General features: G+C 37.8%; 1 protein-coding gene across 1 annotated transcript in view; it reads right to left on the minus strand.

Annotated features, from left to right (window-relative positions):
- Positions 1-232: 232 nt before the first annotated feature.
- Positions 233-19,865, minus strand: part of TRPC5 (transient receptor potential cation channel subfamily C member 5) — a 425,360-nt gene continuing 405,727 nt past the window's right edge. The window contains exons 10-11 of the mRNA XM_077480887.1: positions 16,674-16,763; positions 233-11,003 (exon numbers count right to left, since the gene is read on the minus strand). Coding sequence (XP_077337013.1) covers positions 10,290-11,003; positions 16,674-16,763 — 804 coding nt within the window. The 3' untranslated portion in view covers positions 233-10,289. The remainder of the gene's footprint in view (positions 11,004-16,673; positions 16,764-19,865) is intronic.

Genomic DNA, 19,865 nt, shown 5'->3' on the forward strand with positions numbered 1-19,865 from the left:
CCCTAAACCTACATGGTGAAATTTGGTTTGGTGTGTATATACCGATTGGTTTAAGAGTAAAGTGAAAGGAACTTTGGCTGCAGTGATTCATTCATTTTTTTTTCTTTTTCTGTTATTCTGGAAAAATACATATATATATTCTCTGCTTATGTCTGTATCTCAGTGCATGCCATTCTAGTTCCAAAACAAAAACGTGAGCACCATCCTGTGGGACATGGTTTTTTTTTTTCAGTTTAGTGGTAAAAACGTATTTCTTTTCATATTGTATGTATAGCCAAAATATTTTCTTTTTCTTTTTTTTTGTTTCTTTGCATAGGGAAGTATTGGAACCACTGTCCATTTTTATTGTCTGTCACCATTGCTGGAAAGACAAAAAGTTTTGAGGATTGCAACATTGTACAGTTGTCCCCAGAACTTTAGGGTTGGTAAATGTTTTGATGCAGAAATTAAGTAGCAACTAAGGGAAGGATTTGCATAACTTTGAGATTTTCTCTCACTTCCTCTTAGGATTCTAGGGCAGGAAGTGGCGAAAAATCTCCCCAGAATGAAACAGCAAAACACCTTAGCTTTGCTTTCCCTAGTCATCTTTCCTAATACCTGGAATGTTATTAAATAAACCTATCCAGAAAAAGGAAGGAGGCTGTCATCTTTCGGAAGTTGCTAGATGCCAAGCTGCCACCATCTACTTTACATAATGAGTTACTGACCTATAAACATACAGAAAGAAAAGTCAGGAATTTTTATTTTCTCTTGTTAGTCAGCGAGTTAAAGAGGAAGTTCAACCTCCCAATGAAAATTTGAAATTAAAGTTTCATTCTTCTTCCCACTTACCTTTTTAGCTCTTTTTTTCTTCTGTAATAATATGCAAGCCCAGTATCAGAATCGCAACATTATTTTTCTGTCTTAATTTTTCATTGCTGGTATTTACATTTTTTTACATTTAGCTGCATTCAGCTTCAGGAACCTGTCTGCGGAGACAGCTGATGACTCATCAGTTGTTAAGGACACAGTGGCCGCCCACTCCTTAACAACCAGGACAGTTACTGGTTGTTAAGGACACCAGCAGCTGCTTTCCTTAAAGGGAAACCCTGATTGGTTTTACTACCTCTTTGCTCCCCTGCAATGTAAAAGCGTAATAGGGTAGTATGCATTGCATACTAGGCCATTGTGTGCCACTTACCTGTAAAAAAAAAAAAAAAAAAGCCTGCGTGTCCCCGCTGGTAGCCGCATCCTTCTGCCCTCTTCCTATCAGGGCCGCGGACTCCAGCCGGAGCCACGTGACATGACTCATGCGTGTGGGAACCATTAGTCATGGTACATACGGGTGAAGAAATGGCACGGAGATCCGTTTCTTCACAGTGGCGCAGTGTACAGGAAATATCTCTTAAACGCTGCACGTTTAGGAGATATTTCCACTACCTATAGGTAAGCCTTATTATAGGCTTACCTAGGGGTAAAACTTACAAATGTGGGTTTACAACCAGCTATTTACAGCCTGTGTTAAGGACGCCAGCGGTAAATTACTGCAGGCTTTCACCACTAACATACTGCATTACATCACAAAATAACTTGTGCGGTATTTTAGTAGCATTGTTTTAGTGAATGCGAAAAAACATTTTGAAAAACTCTGCAATATTTTAATGCATACTCAGATGAGGTAAGATACAGATTTGTTTTTGGGTGTAATACTGCTTTAAAATGGAACTAAACCCTCCTATTCTTTTCAGCCAAGGACGCTGCCATATTACCCTCTGATCTGAAACTGCCATGATGCTGCCATTATCAGTTATGAAGCAAGCCATTTGTTGGTTTGACAGTTTGGTTGAAAGCACAAACAAATGTGAGAGATGGCATTCCTGGCATGCCAGAGATATAACTGTTTTTGAAACCATAAAATCAATGAGTTTAGTTTTACTTTAACTCAAACTACAGTTCAGCGCATTTATATTTGCACATTTTTCTATTGCTGCTCAATGCTTGTAAGTTGCTATTTTCTCTTAAGAATCCTTGAGTACATCTTTAGGTGGAGTTTACACACATGCCAATTGGAAGCGAGTTTCCCCGAATCCAATTTCTTTGACAGGAGAGTGTGACCGCCTCTCAATGGAGCCAGTTCACGCAGCTCTGGGATGTCCATGGTTCACATTTAAAAAGGGTCCTGTGCGTCTTTGATTTCGATTCAGGTGCAAAATCAGGTAACAATTCGGACCTGTTCACCTGAATCGGTGAACAGGGATAGACTGGACTCCATGCTGTGAACCCAGCCTTAAGTATGGTTTGTTATTACTTGCTGCACTTCAAAAACTAGAATGTGTTTAACATTTTTGTATTGTCCTTCAGTTTAAAAAAATAAAGTAATATTTTATCATATGCTATAAAACTGCTAAATTCAAATTACCTCAACCATGTAATTGCTTTTCATCTTCTAATTTTAATTTGAACGTCAGCAACTGCATTTCATTATCATTTATAAGCACAGGAATTGCACTTCTGAAGACCGTGCCACACTCCTACTATCAGGTATTGTAATGTTTATAACTCACTAGTAATGCTGTGAACAGGATAAAGTGAATGTTTTCTTACACCTCTCGGAAGTGAGATCTCAGTTTGTGTATGTGATCGCATGATAAAGCTGAAATTACTTTTGCTACACAGAGCTGTACTGTATGCTGCTATTTTTAATTGTGAACCTAAAATTACCTGTTTGATGCTTTTATACATGTATTTCCTTGTTTGAAACACACATATATGCTTATATAACACAATACTGGGTGTGAATAATATTTTCTTTGAAACATTTAGAGCTCTAGCAAACAGAATGCTCTTAAAAGACCTTTACATTAGGTTTTTCTAAAACATCAGGAGTGGACATGTCTATAAATTTTAACTTATTAGAAGAGAAGTATGACCAAAGCTTTTTTGGCCATACTTCTCTTAGGGGTCACGGGAGTGCACTTTTGCTGTCCTCTGACCCAGAGTCATCTTATAGCTGGCTGTTGCCCACTATCAGCTAACATCACAAAGCCACTCTAGGCCATATTGTCAGGACCCACCTAGGTGTCTGACAGCTGGCTCTGGCTCTCAGTGTGTGGTTTGGTGCCAAAGCCAACTGCACTTGCCCCTCTCCAGTCTGGTGCTCCAGTAAGTGTAAGCCCTTGTACAGACGGTCAGACATTTCAACAACCAAATCTGTCAAATTTTTTCCGACGGATTTTGTCCGAAACTGTTGCATACACATGGTCGAACAAAGTTGTCAGAAAATCCGATCGTTCAGAACGTGATGACGTTATTTCGTTATGACGGGACTACGTTCACGCTAGTAGCCAATAGCTTTGGTGTAGGAATTTGATCTGAGCATGCGTGGCACTTTGTCCGATCGGAATTCTCTACACGTGATCGGACAAAGTCCGATCGGATCATGTTGTTGGAAAATTATATAGCCAAGCTGGAAAACTTGGTCCATCGGATATTCCGATGGAAACAGTCCGATGGAGCCCACACGCAGTCGGATTATCCGACAACACGGTCCGATCTGACATTTTCCGTCGGAATGTCCGACCATGTGTACAAGGGCTTAGAGGGGCAGAGCAGAGAGCGGTGACTGACAATCGCCACTCTGTGCAGACAAGAACTGGGTGATTAGCGGTCATAGTTTGGCTTAGTTCTCAGTCTTAGAGCTGACATGCAACAGCTGCAGTATCAAAACCAATACTGTGCGTATGTTTTTTTTTTTGTTTTTTTTTTTGTTTTTGTTTTTTATAGATATATATCTATATATAGATATCCCATACATCTCTTTAAAATAATTTCTAAGGCTCGGTTCACATAGGGGTGACTTGTCCAGGCGACTTCGCCGCCTGACAAGTCGCGCCCCGTTCTGTACTACGGAACCGTTCTAATAGGAGCGACTCAAGTCGCTCCGACTTAGAAAAAAGGTTCCTGTACTACTTTTGCGGCGACTTCGGGCGACTTGCATTGACTTCTATACAGAAGTCGTTTTGCAAGTCGCCGCTGATCGTGTGCAGGTCGCGGCGCTGCAAGTCGTGCCGCGTTCTGTGTGAACCGAGCCTTGGGATCCCTTGGTGCTGAAACAGTGCTAATTTAGGCTGTGTCAGTGTGTTAGCCCCTATGCAGAAAATGTTGTGCAACGTTTTAGTCTTAAATACACTTGGATGAATCAAGTAATACAGCTCTGTAGATGCACTGCTAGTTTAGGGTAGACTATGCAGCACAAAACAGTAGGAAAAACATACAGCTATGTTTTGTCTTTCTAGTGATGTATACAAATCATGCTACATGTAATTAGCATTCCATTCCTACAACAGGGAAATGTTAATTCATTCACAAACAACTAAAAAAATAAAAATAAAAAAGAAATGACCTGTTTTATAACATTTTTGCCATGTTCAACTTTGCTTTTCCCTACGCACATCATCTGAGAAACTTATTGGAATAACTAAAGCGGAATTCTACTGGTCTGATTGCAGAGAGATTGCGTGAATGTAGAGGCCATATACAGCTTACCTACCTTTTGGATCCCTTACTCATTTATGATATATGCAGTAATTGGGACAATGTTGCTGTGACTTTAGGTAAAAGAAAGCTTACTTCAGGCCTTTTGCTAATGATTCAATTGAATCTGAGAAAGTAGCCTAACCAATTCAGAATAAGTTTAATACGGTTTTCTAACTGCTACTGCTGCTGTAGTAAACAGATAAATAATCCAATGGACTTTTTTAGCGAACAAGGAGCAGGAATATTCTTGCATATCTCTATCCCTTCCCATTCCCATACATATTGTCTTGCTTTACTTGCACATCTGGCTGACCGACTAGATACAGAATAGCCCAGTGTCTATCAATACCAATCTGATGTTTTGGGAGTATAGCCCATTTTTCTGGAAGCCTGATATTTTTAACATTAGCCTGAAAGGCATATAGGCTTTTATGAACATGGCAAGGAGCCCACATGTGCCCCTTTGCCATAGATAGCAGCCCATGTGGCTGATGCACGTTCGTGTTTAAGAAGGTGGGAGGGAATATGCGCTTTAGTTTTAGTGAAAAACCAAAAAGATGGACTGGCATAAGTAGATGTTTTTCTCTCCTTAACTCTCCAGTCTCTTAGGTAATAGTCACAATCATTTTCCAAAAAGTGTTACAGCTGCTGCATCATGCCATTTTCCAATAAAAAGAAATATGGGAGTTGTAATTTCTGGGCTTCTTTGGAAAATGCTAGTTACCTAACTTGCCTGGTTCTGGCTTCAACAATTGCATCGCAGACCAAGGCCAAGCATTTAGCAAATAAAATAGTAATTTCTTATATGTTCAATGACTTGGTTCATGGGTGCAGCCTATATGATCTCCCATGAAAGGTTTCCTTTAAAGTTCAGAATTCAGAGTGAACAAAGTTAATGCTTGCTTGTTGGTCAGTTAGTAAAGTGCAAGTTCTAGAAGCCTGCATGCATTTACATGACAATACAATGATGATTTAAGTCAGTGGTCTCCAAACTGTGGCCAGGGGGCTGGATGCAGCCCCTTGCTTTCCTTTATCTGGCCCTTGAGACCAATAATAAGGGGGAATTCCTGCCACTGACACCAATAATAGGGTACTATTCCTCCCAGTGACACAAACAATCTGGGACTAGTCCTCCTCATATTGCCAAAGATGGGGCTTTGTTTACTCGCACTGGGCACAGTCCAACCTCCCCTAAAGTCTGAATGACAAAAAAACTGGCCCTTTGTTTGGAAAGTTTGGAGACCCCTGATTTAAGTGATATAGTTTCATGATTTGTATGATCCAATATTGTATATGCCCTGTATTTTTACTCTTTGGCATTACTGCTGGTGTACTTGTCCAAAATGAAAACGAAGAACATTATCTTAAAAATAATGGTGCATTTATTGAATTAGTTAAATCTGCATCTTATTTTGGCAAAGGCTCAGTCACCCTGAGAAATGTCCCATCTGGGTCAGTAAATGTGTTTAACAGGTAATTAACATTGTTAAGAGAAAAACAATTTCTTCTGCATAAGATATGGGTTGTAACAGATTGGCATTTCATGCAAATAGTGTTTTGAAACCTTATATTTTTACAAGTGTTGTACAGAAAGTTACTATTATATGCATACATTGTTTACAGGATGCAATCTGCTGTCTGAAAGCCAACATATTCACACTCAGAAGCAATGCTTCTCAGGATTGGAAGGATAGGTGGAAGAGCAAACTAAAATTGAAAATCGCTTTACACAAAAAGTATGCATTATCTGGTTTAGGTTGAACTGTTTTTTTGTTGACTTTTTTTCCTGGCATGTAAAGCTCAAGAATGTGGATATATGGATTTTCAGATGTTGAATGGAACAAGGTAAGTCTTCCAGCCACAATTGGAGATGATTTACTAAAGGCAAATATGATTACTTTGCAAGGGGATTTTTACTTTCCTTAGTCAATGAGGTCACGTCCAAGCAAATATATTTTATGTGTGTGTGTAATCTATATAATATAATATATATATATATATATATATATATATATATTTATTAATTTTTTTTCCTTGAAGAGTATTCTGTGCAAAGTGAATTTCTATCACACTCACTAAGGAAATTTCCCTTGCTAATTGAGCATTTACTTGCAAATTGAACAGCCTATTTGCCTTTAATAAATCAACTCCATTGACTGCTATGATGATCACTAATGTATCTGACTCAAATTTTTTTCCTGCTTATAAATGTACTTTTTTTTTCTTAAACTGTACCAAATAGCTGTTCTTAACATCTGACCTGTGACCTAGTCTGTTATTATTCCTGGCTGCCAAAGACAAGGAAACATGTTTTCTATCTCTTCTTTACAATGTATTTCCTGCAGGGGCGGACTGACCATTCGGGTACTCGGGCACTGCCCGAGGGCCCCATGTCACTAAGGGGCACCATCAGGGTTGCCAGCCTCAATAAAACCAGTGACAGTATGTAAAAATCTGTGTTTTTTTTAAATTCCCAAGATTATAGCTGCCCTGCCTCTCCAGTACATTTTCGGTGTGTATGTGTATTCTGTGTGTGTATACTGTGTGTGTGTATACTGTATGTGTGTGTATGTATACTGTGTGGCCCCATAATCTATTGTCCAGGGGCCCCATAATCTCCAATTGCCCAGGGGCCTCATAATCTTCTCCTATTGTCTGGGGGCCCCATAATCTCCTATTGCCCGGGGGTCCCATGAGTTGTCAGTCCGCCCCTGATCTCCTGCTATGCAGCAGTTTCTTAATGTAAATCTTCAGTAAATGGTAGCAGTTTCTTAATGTAGATGCTCCACTAGATAGTGGACACTGCCCAATCATGCCAGTATTGTTAGGACTGGAGTGGCACTTTAAATCTCAATCTCAAATCTCAGGAAAGAGTCAACTGGCCTCTTATACACAGAAGCCTAAAAACCCCATGTTTTAGGCAATCAGACATTTTTTCCACTGATTTAAATGCAGCCTATTGTTTTTAATGGGCCTATACACACGGACACGTAAACGTGTACTGCATACAGATCAGTAAAAATAAACTTATAATGTAATTTTTTCATCCAAAAATCAGTTTTTCTGGGATAATAGTGGAGTATCTGCAGTTCACATTTAACATACGAAACCAGTGTGTTTACTTGTGCATACTGATCAGCTTGTTTATAGCTGTCTAACTACAACACTACAACAAGCTTAAACGAGTGCTTCTAGCTGCTATTTTTAACTTATTTCTATGTTAAATGTTGATTACCTAGGATTATAGCTTAACTGAATGCGATAAATTGACACTGTAGTAGGACTCATAAGCCAGAATGAAATTTGCATTCAAAGAAACTCATTGTATTCTTTTATTTATTGAGTATAAATGTAGTTATACTATAAAATGTAGGGAACATAACCAGTCATTATGACTGTGTAGGTGATCCAATTGTAACACCTATGCAAAACCTTTTACTTTCCTCTATTCTGTTTTTTTATTTTTTTATAATGCCCCTAGTTTAAGATGACCTATAAAATCCCAAGCAATTCGATTTTTTTTTTCTTAGTCAAACCTTTTCAAACTTGAACTATATAACTAGGCAGGTTCCATTATGATGAGTAACAATGTGCTGTTAACTCTGTTTGATATGGTTAGTTAGTTTGATCTAAATTATTTCCCTGGGGAAGCCAATAAACAAACTTTAAATACTGAAAACCACTTTTACCTACTGAAAATTTTTATATCCTGCTGCCAAGACTACAAACAGCTTCTATGTAATACTTCTAAATTAAATTTATATTAAGCTTAATTTTCTCGAATGGTGCTTACCTTTCCTTGTCTTCTAATACATTCCTGAGATAATTAAATATATATAAATAAAACAAATGTTTTTTAAAGTCAATACATTTTTTCATTAACTTTTTCAAACATTTGATTTCTTTAGCATTAATTCTGAAGCTTCGTAGGACATAAAATCCGAGGTGCACAAAACCACTCCCTTAACCTTTTAAGGTGTTATTTGTTGGTTCTTGGTTCAAATACTTATAGTAGTAGGATTTTGACTGAAGAAATACATATCAATATATAATATAAAGAATAAATAATATATTTTAGAATTCATTTTAAGTGATTCTATATATATGTATATAATTTGGATTAAAAAAAAAAATCACAATTTACTATTCTTAATATTCTGTGCCTGCCCCTGAGCTTCACATTTAGATCAAGAATACAAACACCTTTCTTAGGTTTATGTGATATTACAAGATAAATGATTTACAAAAGAAATTGAGAAACTTCAGTCAATAAATTGAGTAAAGAGTCCCTTCAATTATTCAATCATGTGTAAAACTAATTACTGTTTATTTCATCTGCACACGATTGGGTATTCACAATATCTTTTGTAAATTAGCAGAAATGTTACAAATTATACCAGAGTTTAAATTGCAAAAATAAACATTTAACTGTCTGTTTTTAAAAGCCTTAAAGTTGCCTTATATAAAATAAGTTATCCATGACATTCACAAACATATAGGTAAATATTTCCTGGAGTATGACTGGAGAATGCGATATTTCACCTAATCCTACATTTGTTTTATGTTTGTGCAAATGATGGGTTTCATACTTTGTAGACACTAGCTGCTGTTGCCAGCTATATGCGTCTGAAATATCTTCACAAAAATCTCATATTCTTCAAAACCTTAACATTTATATGCATATTTGTTATTTATAGCATCTTAATAAATGTCAGGACACATTAACTTCAGTGGACTGTGTAAACTGAAGACGTATCTTGTAGAAAACCTTTGCATCATATCTACATGGGCAATCTTGGAGAGAGAGCTGGGCCACATCACTCCATTTATGTCCTTCCAGTCCTGAGATTTACACAGTCCTGCAAAGACAGTCTAGTGACAAGACTTTTTATTCCTGCAGTTAAGCAATACAGCTAGCTAACCTTCCTACCTTTAGCCTGTAACTAAACAGTGAAGGAGTAAGAAACAGGACTCTGGCTCCTAGTGCTACTCCTTTCTCGCCCAATGTGAGTGCTGCTATGAAGATGATCTGTCTCCCCATATATTTCTGAATATATTTCTAGAAATGTGAGCCATCTGAGTTGTTCGCTTCAGATGGACTTGCACTTTAATTGGCTCGAATGTTTTCTCCTTTGGGTTTTAATGCTGTTTGGAATCTTCTCACTTAACTGCATAATTAGTTGAAGAATGTTTTTATTGTATAAAGACTATTACAGAATGCATGAAAATACCTTAGTGTAGAGTTAATGCTTACTTTATAGCGGTTGTCCAGTTAAAATAAAAAGTGCACGAAAGGGGATGAAATGCTAAAAGATATGCACAGATTATCTATATCTATCCTGATATACAGTTTTTGTGCAAAAATGTCAAAATCCCACATGCTGCTGGTGGAAATTGCAATACAAAAATCCATAACAATATTTTAAAAGAATTTTTTTTCTGGGAAACAGCAGGGGAGTGCATCAGTGAACAAACTTTTAGGATGCAAGTGCAGCAAGTGTTACCTGCACATGCTTGGCATTCCCCTTAATGTTCTTCTATAGCCTTGCTGATGCTGAAAAGATTAGCATGAAAGCTTAGACAGTTTAGTAAGCCTTGATATAAAAAGCAAACAAACATGGTAAAAAAATATTGCAAAATAGATCGCTGTTAATGAACGTCCACACTCATCTATGTGAACGGGAAGGGATTCCTACCTTATTTTATGCTCTGTAAAAGGAAATTGTTACAAATCTATATTTTGCTAAATAATACAGCAGTTCTAAATAATTATTTTATAGTCTTGTTGTGACCTGTTGCTCCTCCTGTCCCTCTTTCCACTTGTTCATGAGCAGGTCACATGCTTCGCCCCATGAGTCAAACACATCCTCCGTAGAGTCTATTAGCTTGGTATTAGAAGAGCAGAGGTTGGAAGCACAGTGTAGGGATAGGGAGTTGGAACAAATTGGAGAATGATCATGACTTTGACCACCAATACTCCCATCTTGACTCACCTCATTGAGGTTAATTTCACTTTTAGAGCACTCTGGCTCTTGATCGCTACATTTTGTGTCCTGCCACATGCAGTGAGGTTGAATAAGTCCATCAGAAATAGAATATACTGGTTCAGCTGGTGGTGTTGGCATATGTCCATTCATTTTAGAGAAAAGTAAGCCCAGTCTTTTAAAAGATTCCTTTTTGGAACTTGAAAGCCTTTGGAGCTTGTTTCCATTACGAATGAAGGAACGCTTGCTAATGCCATTGCTTTTGGGTGTATTATCCATGATTTCAACCCCAGACATAGTTTTAATAAGGGCTGAGACATTGAAATCCTTTTTCTTGTTGGTTTCATGAAAAGAAACACTCTTTGATTTGGGTCTCTCTTCTGTCCCTTCTTCCTTCTGTGATACCTCTGTACTGCTGGTGGAATAGCTTCTCCTTGGAGGTTTCCTGTTTCCCAAAAGATCAAGCACCTCGTAACGGAAGCTGGAGATATCCTGTTTTAATTCCTGCAACAAAATAATAAGTAATGATAAAGCTGCCTCTTTGACTGAGCAATTGGCAATAGGTTGCTTACTGGCTATATATGACACAGGCTTAAATTTCTATGCATATCGCTACAAGAAAAATGCACTGTCAATTCCTTTCTAAACATATTTTTCTTTGTTTAGGGGTTAAACTAATTATATTAAAGTCTAGCATTTCTGACCTTTTGAGAGTTGACAACATTATTTAACAATGATACCTATAGCTAGTACTAGTTCATTTTAGTGTCCTGTAATGTTAAAAAAAATTTCGGGCAGTGATCCAGGTGACCCCCTCCATTTCAACATTCCCCAGCATTTATACACATGTGGGCAACCTTACTCTGGTGTTTGTGAAATATGTCAAGAAAGAAGTTGATTATGTTTAGAGTTACCCGCTATGAAGTCTGGACAGCTCATTTAATTGGTTTGATTATCATTCAAAATTATTGGCCTGTAGGGGGGTGCCTATCATTTGCTGTCTAGCACTTCTTTCATCCTATGCTGGTTTGGCTCAGTGGTTGTCATCCAACTTTGTCTGCAATTGGCAGTGAATCCCAAGGGTACTTAGTTTTAGTGAACATTTGCAAATCTCTCACAGTTTACCATTCACAGAGATAAATCTAAAACCATTTGAGACAGACATGGATTCTATTAATTATTGTTACCCACTTCCATCAGTTTTAATAGGCTAGCTGGCTTTGAGGTTACAAACATACACACACACAATAGAAGCATGATATGAAGACACTTTGCTGTCTTCTAATTTATCCTGGTCTAATTTGTCACAAGTGAGGATGGTTACCTCAATAGCCATTCCAAACCCCTTTGTGTCAACGTGTGAGCATGTTATCAGGCCAAAATCACCAGGGTATGTAAACTTTTGATCAGGGTCATTTGGGTAGTTTCTGTTGTGATTATGATTTAAAAAGAGTAAAAACAGTTGATTTATAATAAATGGCTTCAGCCAAACACTAACCATGAGTAAAATAAATGTTTTTGTGTTATCAGTCATATTCTCTGAAAAATGGCCAAGAAATTATAAATAATGCAAGGGTATGTAGACTTATGAGCGCAACTGTATATATACATACACTACACATGCATGCTCATTAGCCAAACTCGAGATAATTATTTTTCAAAATTAGGATAAACAGAGGAAATAGCAGATTTCAAAGCGGCATGATACTTTCATCAGTAAGGCTAAGGTGAGAAGGCCAGCAGTGAAGAGGATGAATTGCTTCCTGTGGGATTTATGTGTCTGTGTTTGGCTGTCTTAGAGATGATTAACCTTTATTAGGCTTGACACAACATACAGGTATATACCAGCTCAAATGCTTCGCTTCAGACTGCTGATTAATAATTGGCACACTATTATACTCACATTGTCAAAATGCCATAAATTTCTTGCATGTGGCTGACTTTCACTTTTTTCTCCTATTACTTTTAGAATTTATAAAGTGCCTGTATGAATTATTCTGAATAAATGGCACTTATCTTCTAATAAATTCCCAACTTGAACTGTAAAAATTGCACGTCTAATTTAGCAAATTTGTTTTCTTTAGATAAGAATAACTTTCTAATGAATAGCTTGTGAGCAATGACATACTGTTGTACTGTTGCTGTCTACATACTGTAGAGGCGTTTAAAAAGATAAAACTTAATTTGTTTTTGTTTTTTGTCTTCAAAAAAATTATTATTGAAAGTTGTTCAAGGTTTACAAAACACAGATTTGAAACACAGGCAGTACCAGTTCTTCCACTGAAGCACAAGAAAAAGTAACTGGTTAATACAGTAAGGAAAAGATTTGTTGACGAAGACAAGTAGATGAAGACTTCAATGCGTGCAGTTACACATCTGATCATATCAAATGAGCCAAAAACACCAGTTATTCATAGACGGGCATAGGCGGCCATCGGTGGGGGCTAACATATATTCATACATACTGTAGGTGTGTACCAAGGTGATCATCTCTGATGGGGATTAGCCATTTTTCAGTGGCGTTCAATGACTTCTCTAGCGGCCAACAAAATGTGGATAAAAAGGCATTGAAGATGAGAGAATATTGTCAATACCAACATTTAGTAAGCGGGAGGGAGTTATAGGAATTTTGATATTCTTGGAAGCTAAGTGAATGATATAATTCCAAAAATAGGACACATTAGTACATTCCCAGAGCATATGATACAGATTACCTTTGGAGCCACAAACCCTTCAATAAAGGGAGGAAACTGAGAAATTCATTTTATGCAAGGGGCTGGGGGTAATATACCATCTGAGATTATTTTGTGAAACATTTCCCAGTGATTGCTAGAATGTGAGGCATTAAAAGGAGCTTTAAGCGCTGAAAACAGAGTCTCTAAAGGAGGAACCAATGTCCCTTTCCCACCTTACAAAGGGGGCAAACTTGGAGAAAGTAGCTGTAGGATCTTGATGGGGAGCGGAAGCTTAAATGGATTGGTTCCTTGTACAGCTTTCTAGAGAAAATACTTGAAGGCCGCTACAGAGGCAGATGATGTTGTAGAAAGAAGCTTGTTTTTGAATTGGGTCTGTGCGTTACTAAATAACCAATTGTAAAGAATTTTTCCTGGGATTTGTTGTCATTTTCTTCCATAAGCATAATTGAGCTGAAACAAACCAGGCTTTGATTCTGGATAAAATGGTGGCCTTATAGAAGGGGTGTCCTAACTTTTTTCAAAGAGGGCCAGATTTGATGAAGTGAACATGTGTGAGGGCCGACCATTTTGCCTGACATTCTTTGAACCATTAAAATTCAGTCTAAGTGTTTTCGTCAGACCACTAATACACTGCTCAGCAAGAATTATCTTGCCTTTGTGGCTGTGTGTGGTGAAGAGATGATGATGGGTGTGTTATTTGGATACATACATACACATATATATATATATATATATATATATAGTTGTGCTCATAAGTTTACATAACCTGGCAGAATTTGATTTCTTGGCCATTTTTCAGAGAATATGAATGATAACACAAAAACTTTTATTTCACTCTGGTTAGTGTTTGACTGAAGCCATTTATTATCAATCAACTGTGTTTACTCTTTTTAAATCCTAATCACCACAGAAACTACCCAAATGACCCTGATCAAAAGTTTATGTACCCCCAGTTCTTAATACCGTGTATTTCTCCCTTTAACATCAATGACAGCTTGAAGTCTTTTGAAGTCTCTTGAAGTCTTTTGTGGTATCTGTGGATGAGGCTCTTTATCTTTTCAGATGGTAAAGCTTCCCATTCCTCTTGGCAAAAAGCCACCTGTTCCTTTAAATTCTTGGGCTGCCTTGGATGAACTGCACGTTTGCGATCAGCCCCAGAGTGGCTCAATGATATTGAGGTCAGGAGACTGAGATGGCCACTCCAGAACCTTCACTTTATTCTGCTTTAGCCAATGACAGGTCGATTTGGCCTTGTGTTTTGGATCATTGTCATGTTGGAATGTCCAAGTACGTCCCATGCGCAGCTTCCTGGCTGATGAATGCAAATGTTCCTCCAGTATTTTTTGACAACATGCTGCATTCACCTTGCCATCAATTTTGACCAAATTTCCTGTGCCTTTTGTAGCTCACACATCCCCAAAATATAATTTTGATCTCATCACTCCAAATGACTTTGTGCCAGAAGGTTTGAGGCTTTTCTCTGTGCTGTTTGATTTATTATAAGCGGGATACTTTGTGGCATTTGCGTAGTAATGGCTTTCTTCTATCGACTTGACCAGGCAGCCCATCTTTCTTCAAGTGCCTCCTTATTGTGCATATTGAAACAGGCACACCACATGTTTTCAGAGAGTCCTCTATTTCACCTGAAGTTATTTGTGTTTTTTTTTAATATGCATCCCGAACAATTTTCCTGGCAGTTGTGGCTAAAATTTTAGTTGGTCTACCTGACCGTGGTTTGGTTTCAACAGAACCCTTCATTTTCTACTTCTTGATTAGAGTTTGAACACTGCTGATTGGCATTCTCAATTTCTTGGATATCTTTTTATATCCCTTTCCTGTTATATACAGTTGAACTACCTTTCCCATAGATCCTTTGACAATTCTTTTGCTTTTCCCATGACTTAGAATCCAGAAACGTAAGTGCAGCACTGGATGAAAGATACAAAGGTCCGTCAGGAGTCCAGAAACTCATTGACCCTTTATACACACACACACACACACACACTAATTACAAGCAAACATATCACAGGTGAGGATAGTTACCTTTAATAGCCATTCAAACCCCTTTGTGTCAACTTGTGTGCATGTTATCTGTCCAAAATCACCAGGGTATGTAAACATTGGATCAGGGTCATTTGGGTAGTTTCTATTGTGATTATGATTTAAAGAGTAAAAACATTTGATTGATATTAAATGGCTTCAGCCACACACTAACCATGAGTGAAATAAATGTTTTCATTCATATTCTCTGAAATATTGCCAAGAAATAATAAATTCTGTCAGGGTATGTAAACTTATGAGCACAACTTTATATCTTTTGTGGTCCCCGACGAATTCCCAAGCACCGCTCAGGACTAAGGATGAGCACAGGTGTGTTATTTAAATATTTATCTGTGTATAACATGCGCATGCATATAATACACACCTTCACTTTAAGAGGGAAGTTTCAGGAATTGTTTTTTTTAAATAAAGAACTGTGAAGCAAAATAAGGGTCAGTGCAACCTAATCAGTGCCCAGCTGCAGCCTTACCATTGCAATGAATGCAGCCTTACCATTGCCATGAATGCAGCCTTACCATTGCAATCAATGCAACCTTACCATTGCAATAAAGGCAGCCTCACCATTGCAATCAATGCAGCCTCACCATTGCCATGAATGCAGCCTTACCAGTCTACTGACTGGAATGGTACCAGCTGATTGGAGAAAAGCCAATGTAGCACCAATATTTAAAAAGGGCCCAAAATACATCCCTGGGAATCGCAGACCAGTTAGCCTAACATCAATAGTATGCAAGCTCTTGGAGGGGATCATAAGGGACTATATACAAGATTTTAGTAATGAGAATGATATCATTAGCAGTAATTGGCAAGGATTAATGAAGAATCGTTCTTGCCAAAGAATTAACCTTCTATGAGGAGGTGAGTTGACATCTAGATAAAGGAAGGCCCGTAGGCGTGGTGTATCTGGATTTTGCAAAAGCATTTGGCACAGGAATAAACTAAATAAATATTTACTGTACAAAATAAGGTCCATTGGCATGAACCATAGGGTGAGTACATGGATTGAAAACTTGCTACAATGGTGAGTTCAGAGGATGGTGATAAATGGGGAGTACTTGGAATGGTCAGGGGTGGGTAATAAATATCTCGTAAGTGCTGGTTGGCACTTTAAACCAGCCTTTAGCTGCAAGATTAAAAGTGCCTGCATGTACTGAGCCCCACTATAAAAACACATTTTCCATGTATGTAACTGTTCTGTAGTTACACTGAACTTCATGCAAAAGAGTAAAAGGCAAGTTTCTGTGTTGCTAGTTTCTAGCAACAGTGCAATTACTTTTCAAAGACATTATTACAAGACCACTTTAGTTCATGAATCACAGTGCTTATGACCACTTGCTCTTTCCATTCTTGGGGTTTAAAAAATAACTAAAAATAAAAACTGATACCTCAGACTTGTAACCTTTGCTACATGTCATACCTTAAAATTTTCCTCTGTTAGTCCTTCATTGGTCTTTGAATTTCTGATCATTGCTGCAACATATCGTTTCACCAAATTTCTAATAACTTCCTGCAATGAAAGAGATATTGTGCAATGTTAAGAGGCTGAATGTTCAATGAAAAGTAAATTTTCCTTCAAATGTGCCTGTACAGTCCAAATGTATCTGCAAATTAGAAACAAGTGTTAAATTTGTTTTAGCTTTACATGATACAAAACTGTTTGATCAAGCTGATTAATTCTGTAACAAGTACAGTCTGTGGAAGAATGGTACCAATTCTGTGTTGTTTTTCTTGAGGATCATATTGCTTGAGCCTAACCCAAACATACAACTCTAAAAGCTAAAATATGTTGGTCACATCCATAATTTACTAAAGGAATTGTCTCTCCAACAAATTTTCAGATTTACAGGGTACCAATAATTATTAAAGATGTTTTTTTGAGTGTGCTGTGTGTACAGAAGGGCACAGCTAAACAATGTGCTTTATGTATAGTAACATTATAAAAATCCTTTTCCTTACTTTACAACATGCGCCCTTGTTTTTCTGCATCATGTAACTGGCAAAAGAAAATGGCATACAAATCTCACAGGGAGCAAATATGAACATTCTAAAACTGTTTTGTAAGTGAAATCCAAGTACTAAAAGTCCCAACTGTGCATAGCTAGTATAAGCAATACTTGCACTTTATTTATATTGCCTACATCATAAACAAAATTTTGTAGTGCTGAAGAATTATTCTATTTTCTCTGTAAATGCATTTATCAATTATACAATAAGTCAAAGAGTCTACCGTTTTACATGTTTCACAAAATTTGTGGTTTGTTGTAGTGGGTTGCTACAAGCATGTAAGATTCAGTAATTTTGTATTTAGTGGGTTACAGTGAGGTGGGTTAAGCAGTCCATTAACTTGGAATCAGTTGCCAGTGCACGGAGAAAAAAACAAACAAACAACGCACCGCTTATATTTAAAGGTATTTGCTCATTTCCCCCAGTAAAACACACATTTTACTGCAAGTTAAAATAGCCCTAGTTAAATATCTCTTATATCCATGGTGAGGTCAAACAAGTGCCTTTTAAGTTCAGAGGTAGATTTATCCAGTAGAAGGTGTTGGTGACACTTCCAGTCAATGGAACGCACGCTGACAACCAGGAGCATGAGGTCACTTCCGGAAACTGGAGCCAGTAGGTGACGCCTTTGCGGAGCTACGCTCCTTCTTCAGGCCTAACGTAGGCTGTAATAGGGCAAAGCTTATGTGGCCGATGAACTGCACTGATAGGTCAGAAAACGCACCTGCTGATTGGATGGCAGCGCGTTCACTCACAAAATAGCATTAATAATAGTGACAATGGCAAAGTGATACATTAACATACATGGAAAGCCTTATAAGTTAAAAAGAAAAAAGTTTAAAAACAAGTGTGTTAAAAGGAGTAGTATTAAACTGCAGGTGAAAACCCAATTGGTTAAAAACAATTTCAAGTACTTGAGAAGTGATCGTTACGATCTTTACCTGGGGGTCATATGTGGACCAGTGAATTAAACTAGGAAGAAAAACAAAAAAATATATATATACATAAAAAGGAAGTGCGCATGGTGTTGCTGAAAAAAGAGGGGGTGGAGAGAGCACAACCAAAAACCAATGGATTGTTTCTCTATGTTTAAATGGGGAATATACATTTGCTGGAAACTCACGGCCAATTCATTTAACAATATGCTGATCGACAACCGATGTAAAAATAACAATAAAGGCCGATCAAAGGAAAAAGGGTGAAAAAACGGGAAGGATTGGAGGGAACTGAAGGTAGGAAGGGTACTACAATTACTGAAAATAAATCTTATAGTGCACCAATGTTTATGCAAATGGCAATATTGGCAAATGGAACCGTAAAGAAGACCAGGGGGGTCTCATCAGAAAAAAGAGGGGGAGATGAATGTAAACTAGAGGCAACCTAAAAAAACAAATGTATGTCCCACTAATGTAAACTACTCATGTGCATGTATGCACCTGATGGAAATGGTGAATAAAGAGAGAAATACAGAGAGAAGCAGTCAAATTAGACTGCTCACCTCTATTTCCTTGTTCAAGCTCTGGAAGTGAAGAGGAACACTGTGCGTGTCATGTCCTGCCTCTACGAGACAGCGGTGCTCCCCAAACCTTTCTCAGAGTGCATATGGTTCTACCTACATAGTGCAAACCACACAGACAGCTCAGACAATAAACTACGAACTCTGTAAGAACAATTTAGAAAACGACTGATCTGGTATGTTTTGCCTTTGTTGTTAAACGCCTTTTGACCATGATTGGCGTGTTTACACGTCCAACATAGTTTTTTACGACACTGGTATATCCCAACCAAGGGAATAAGACAAGGGGATGTGATTTTTAATCCTTGTTGGGATTTAAGTTTACTAGGTGCTACCAGATTTTTGATGTTTCTTGTTTTCCTGTATTTAAATTTGGGTTTTGGTGTGATGATAGATTTTAACTGAGGGTCTTGAAGTAAAATACTCCAATGTTTGTCCAGAATGTGTTCCATAGCCTTGTGTTGAGTATGGAATTGGGTCACAAACCTGACAGGTTGTGTAGTGGGTTGGTCAACGTCTCTAGTTGGTATAGGATGCTCTGAAAAATAGAATTCAAAAGCTTCATTGAAAAGGTTAGATGGAAATGCTTTTTCAATGAGTTTTTGCTTTAACAGGGATCCTTCTGCAATGTAATCTGATTCTCTGGTGCAGTTCCTGCTCAACCGGCAAAATTGGCTTTTTTGGATATTTGAAATCCACCTAGGGTGGTGGCAGCTTTGGTGGTGTAAAAAAGAGTTGCCAGCTGTGGGCTTGGTGTAATTATTTGCCAACATTTTTCCCTCTTGATGAAATAAGAAGGCTAGTTGCAGGGAATCATGTTCCGAGGGGAATGTTAGACCATGGTCATTATTATGACAATGTTTAAAAAAATCCTGAAAGAGGGGCTCTCAGGTGTCCCAAATGATTTACCTCCTATAAAAAACTATATGGGGTATTGGAATTATTGAGCCAGATGTAATTGGCTTCCCATAGCCCCATAGTCAAATTGGCTTAGCTGAGGGCAAAATTTGCCCCATAGCTGTGCCCTTTTCTTGGAGATAAAATTCTCCATCACACTCAAAATAATTGTGGGTCAGGCAGAATTCCGTG

The sequence above is a fragment of the Lithobates pipiens genome, unplaced genomic scaffold (assembly GCF_037356315.1).
Source record: "Lithobates pipiens isolate NorthernLeopardFrog02 unplaced genomic scaffold, aLitPip1_a1.2 Scaffold_1, whole genome shotgun sequence".
Classification (NCBI taxonomy): Eukaryota; Metazoa; Chordata; class Amphibia; order Anura; family Ranidae; genus Lithobates; species Lithobates pipiens.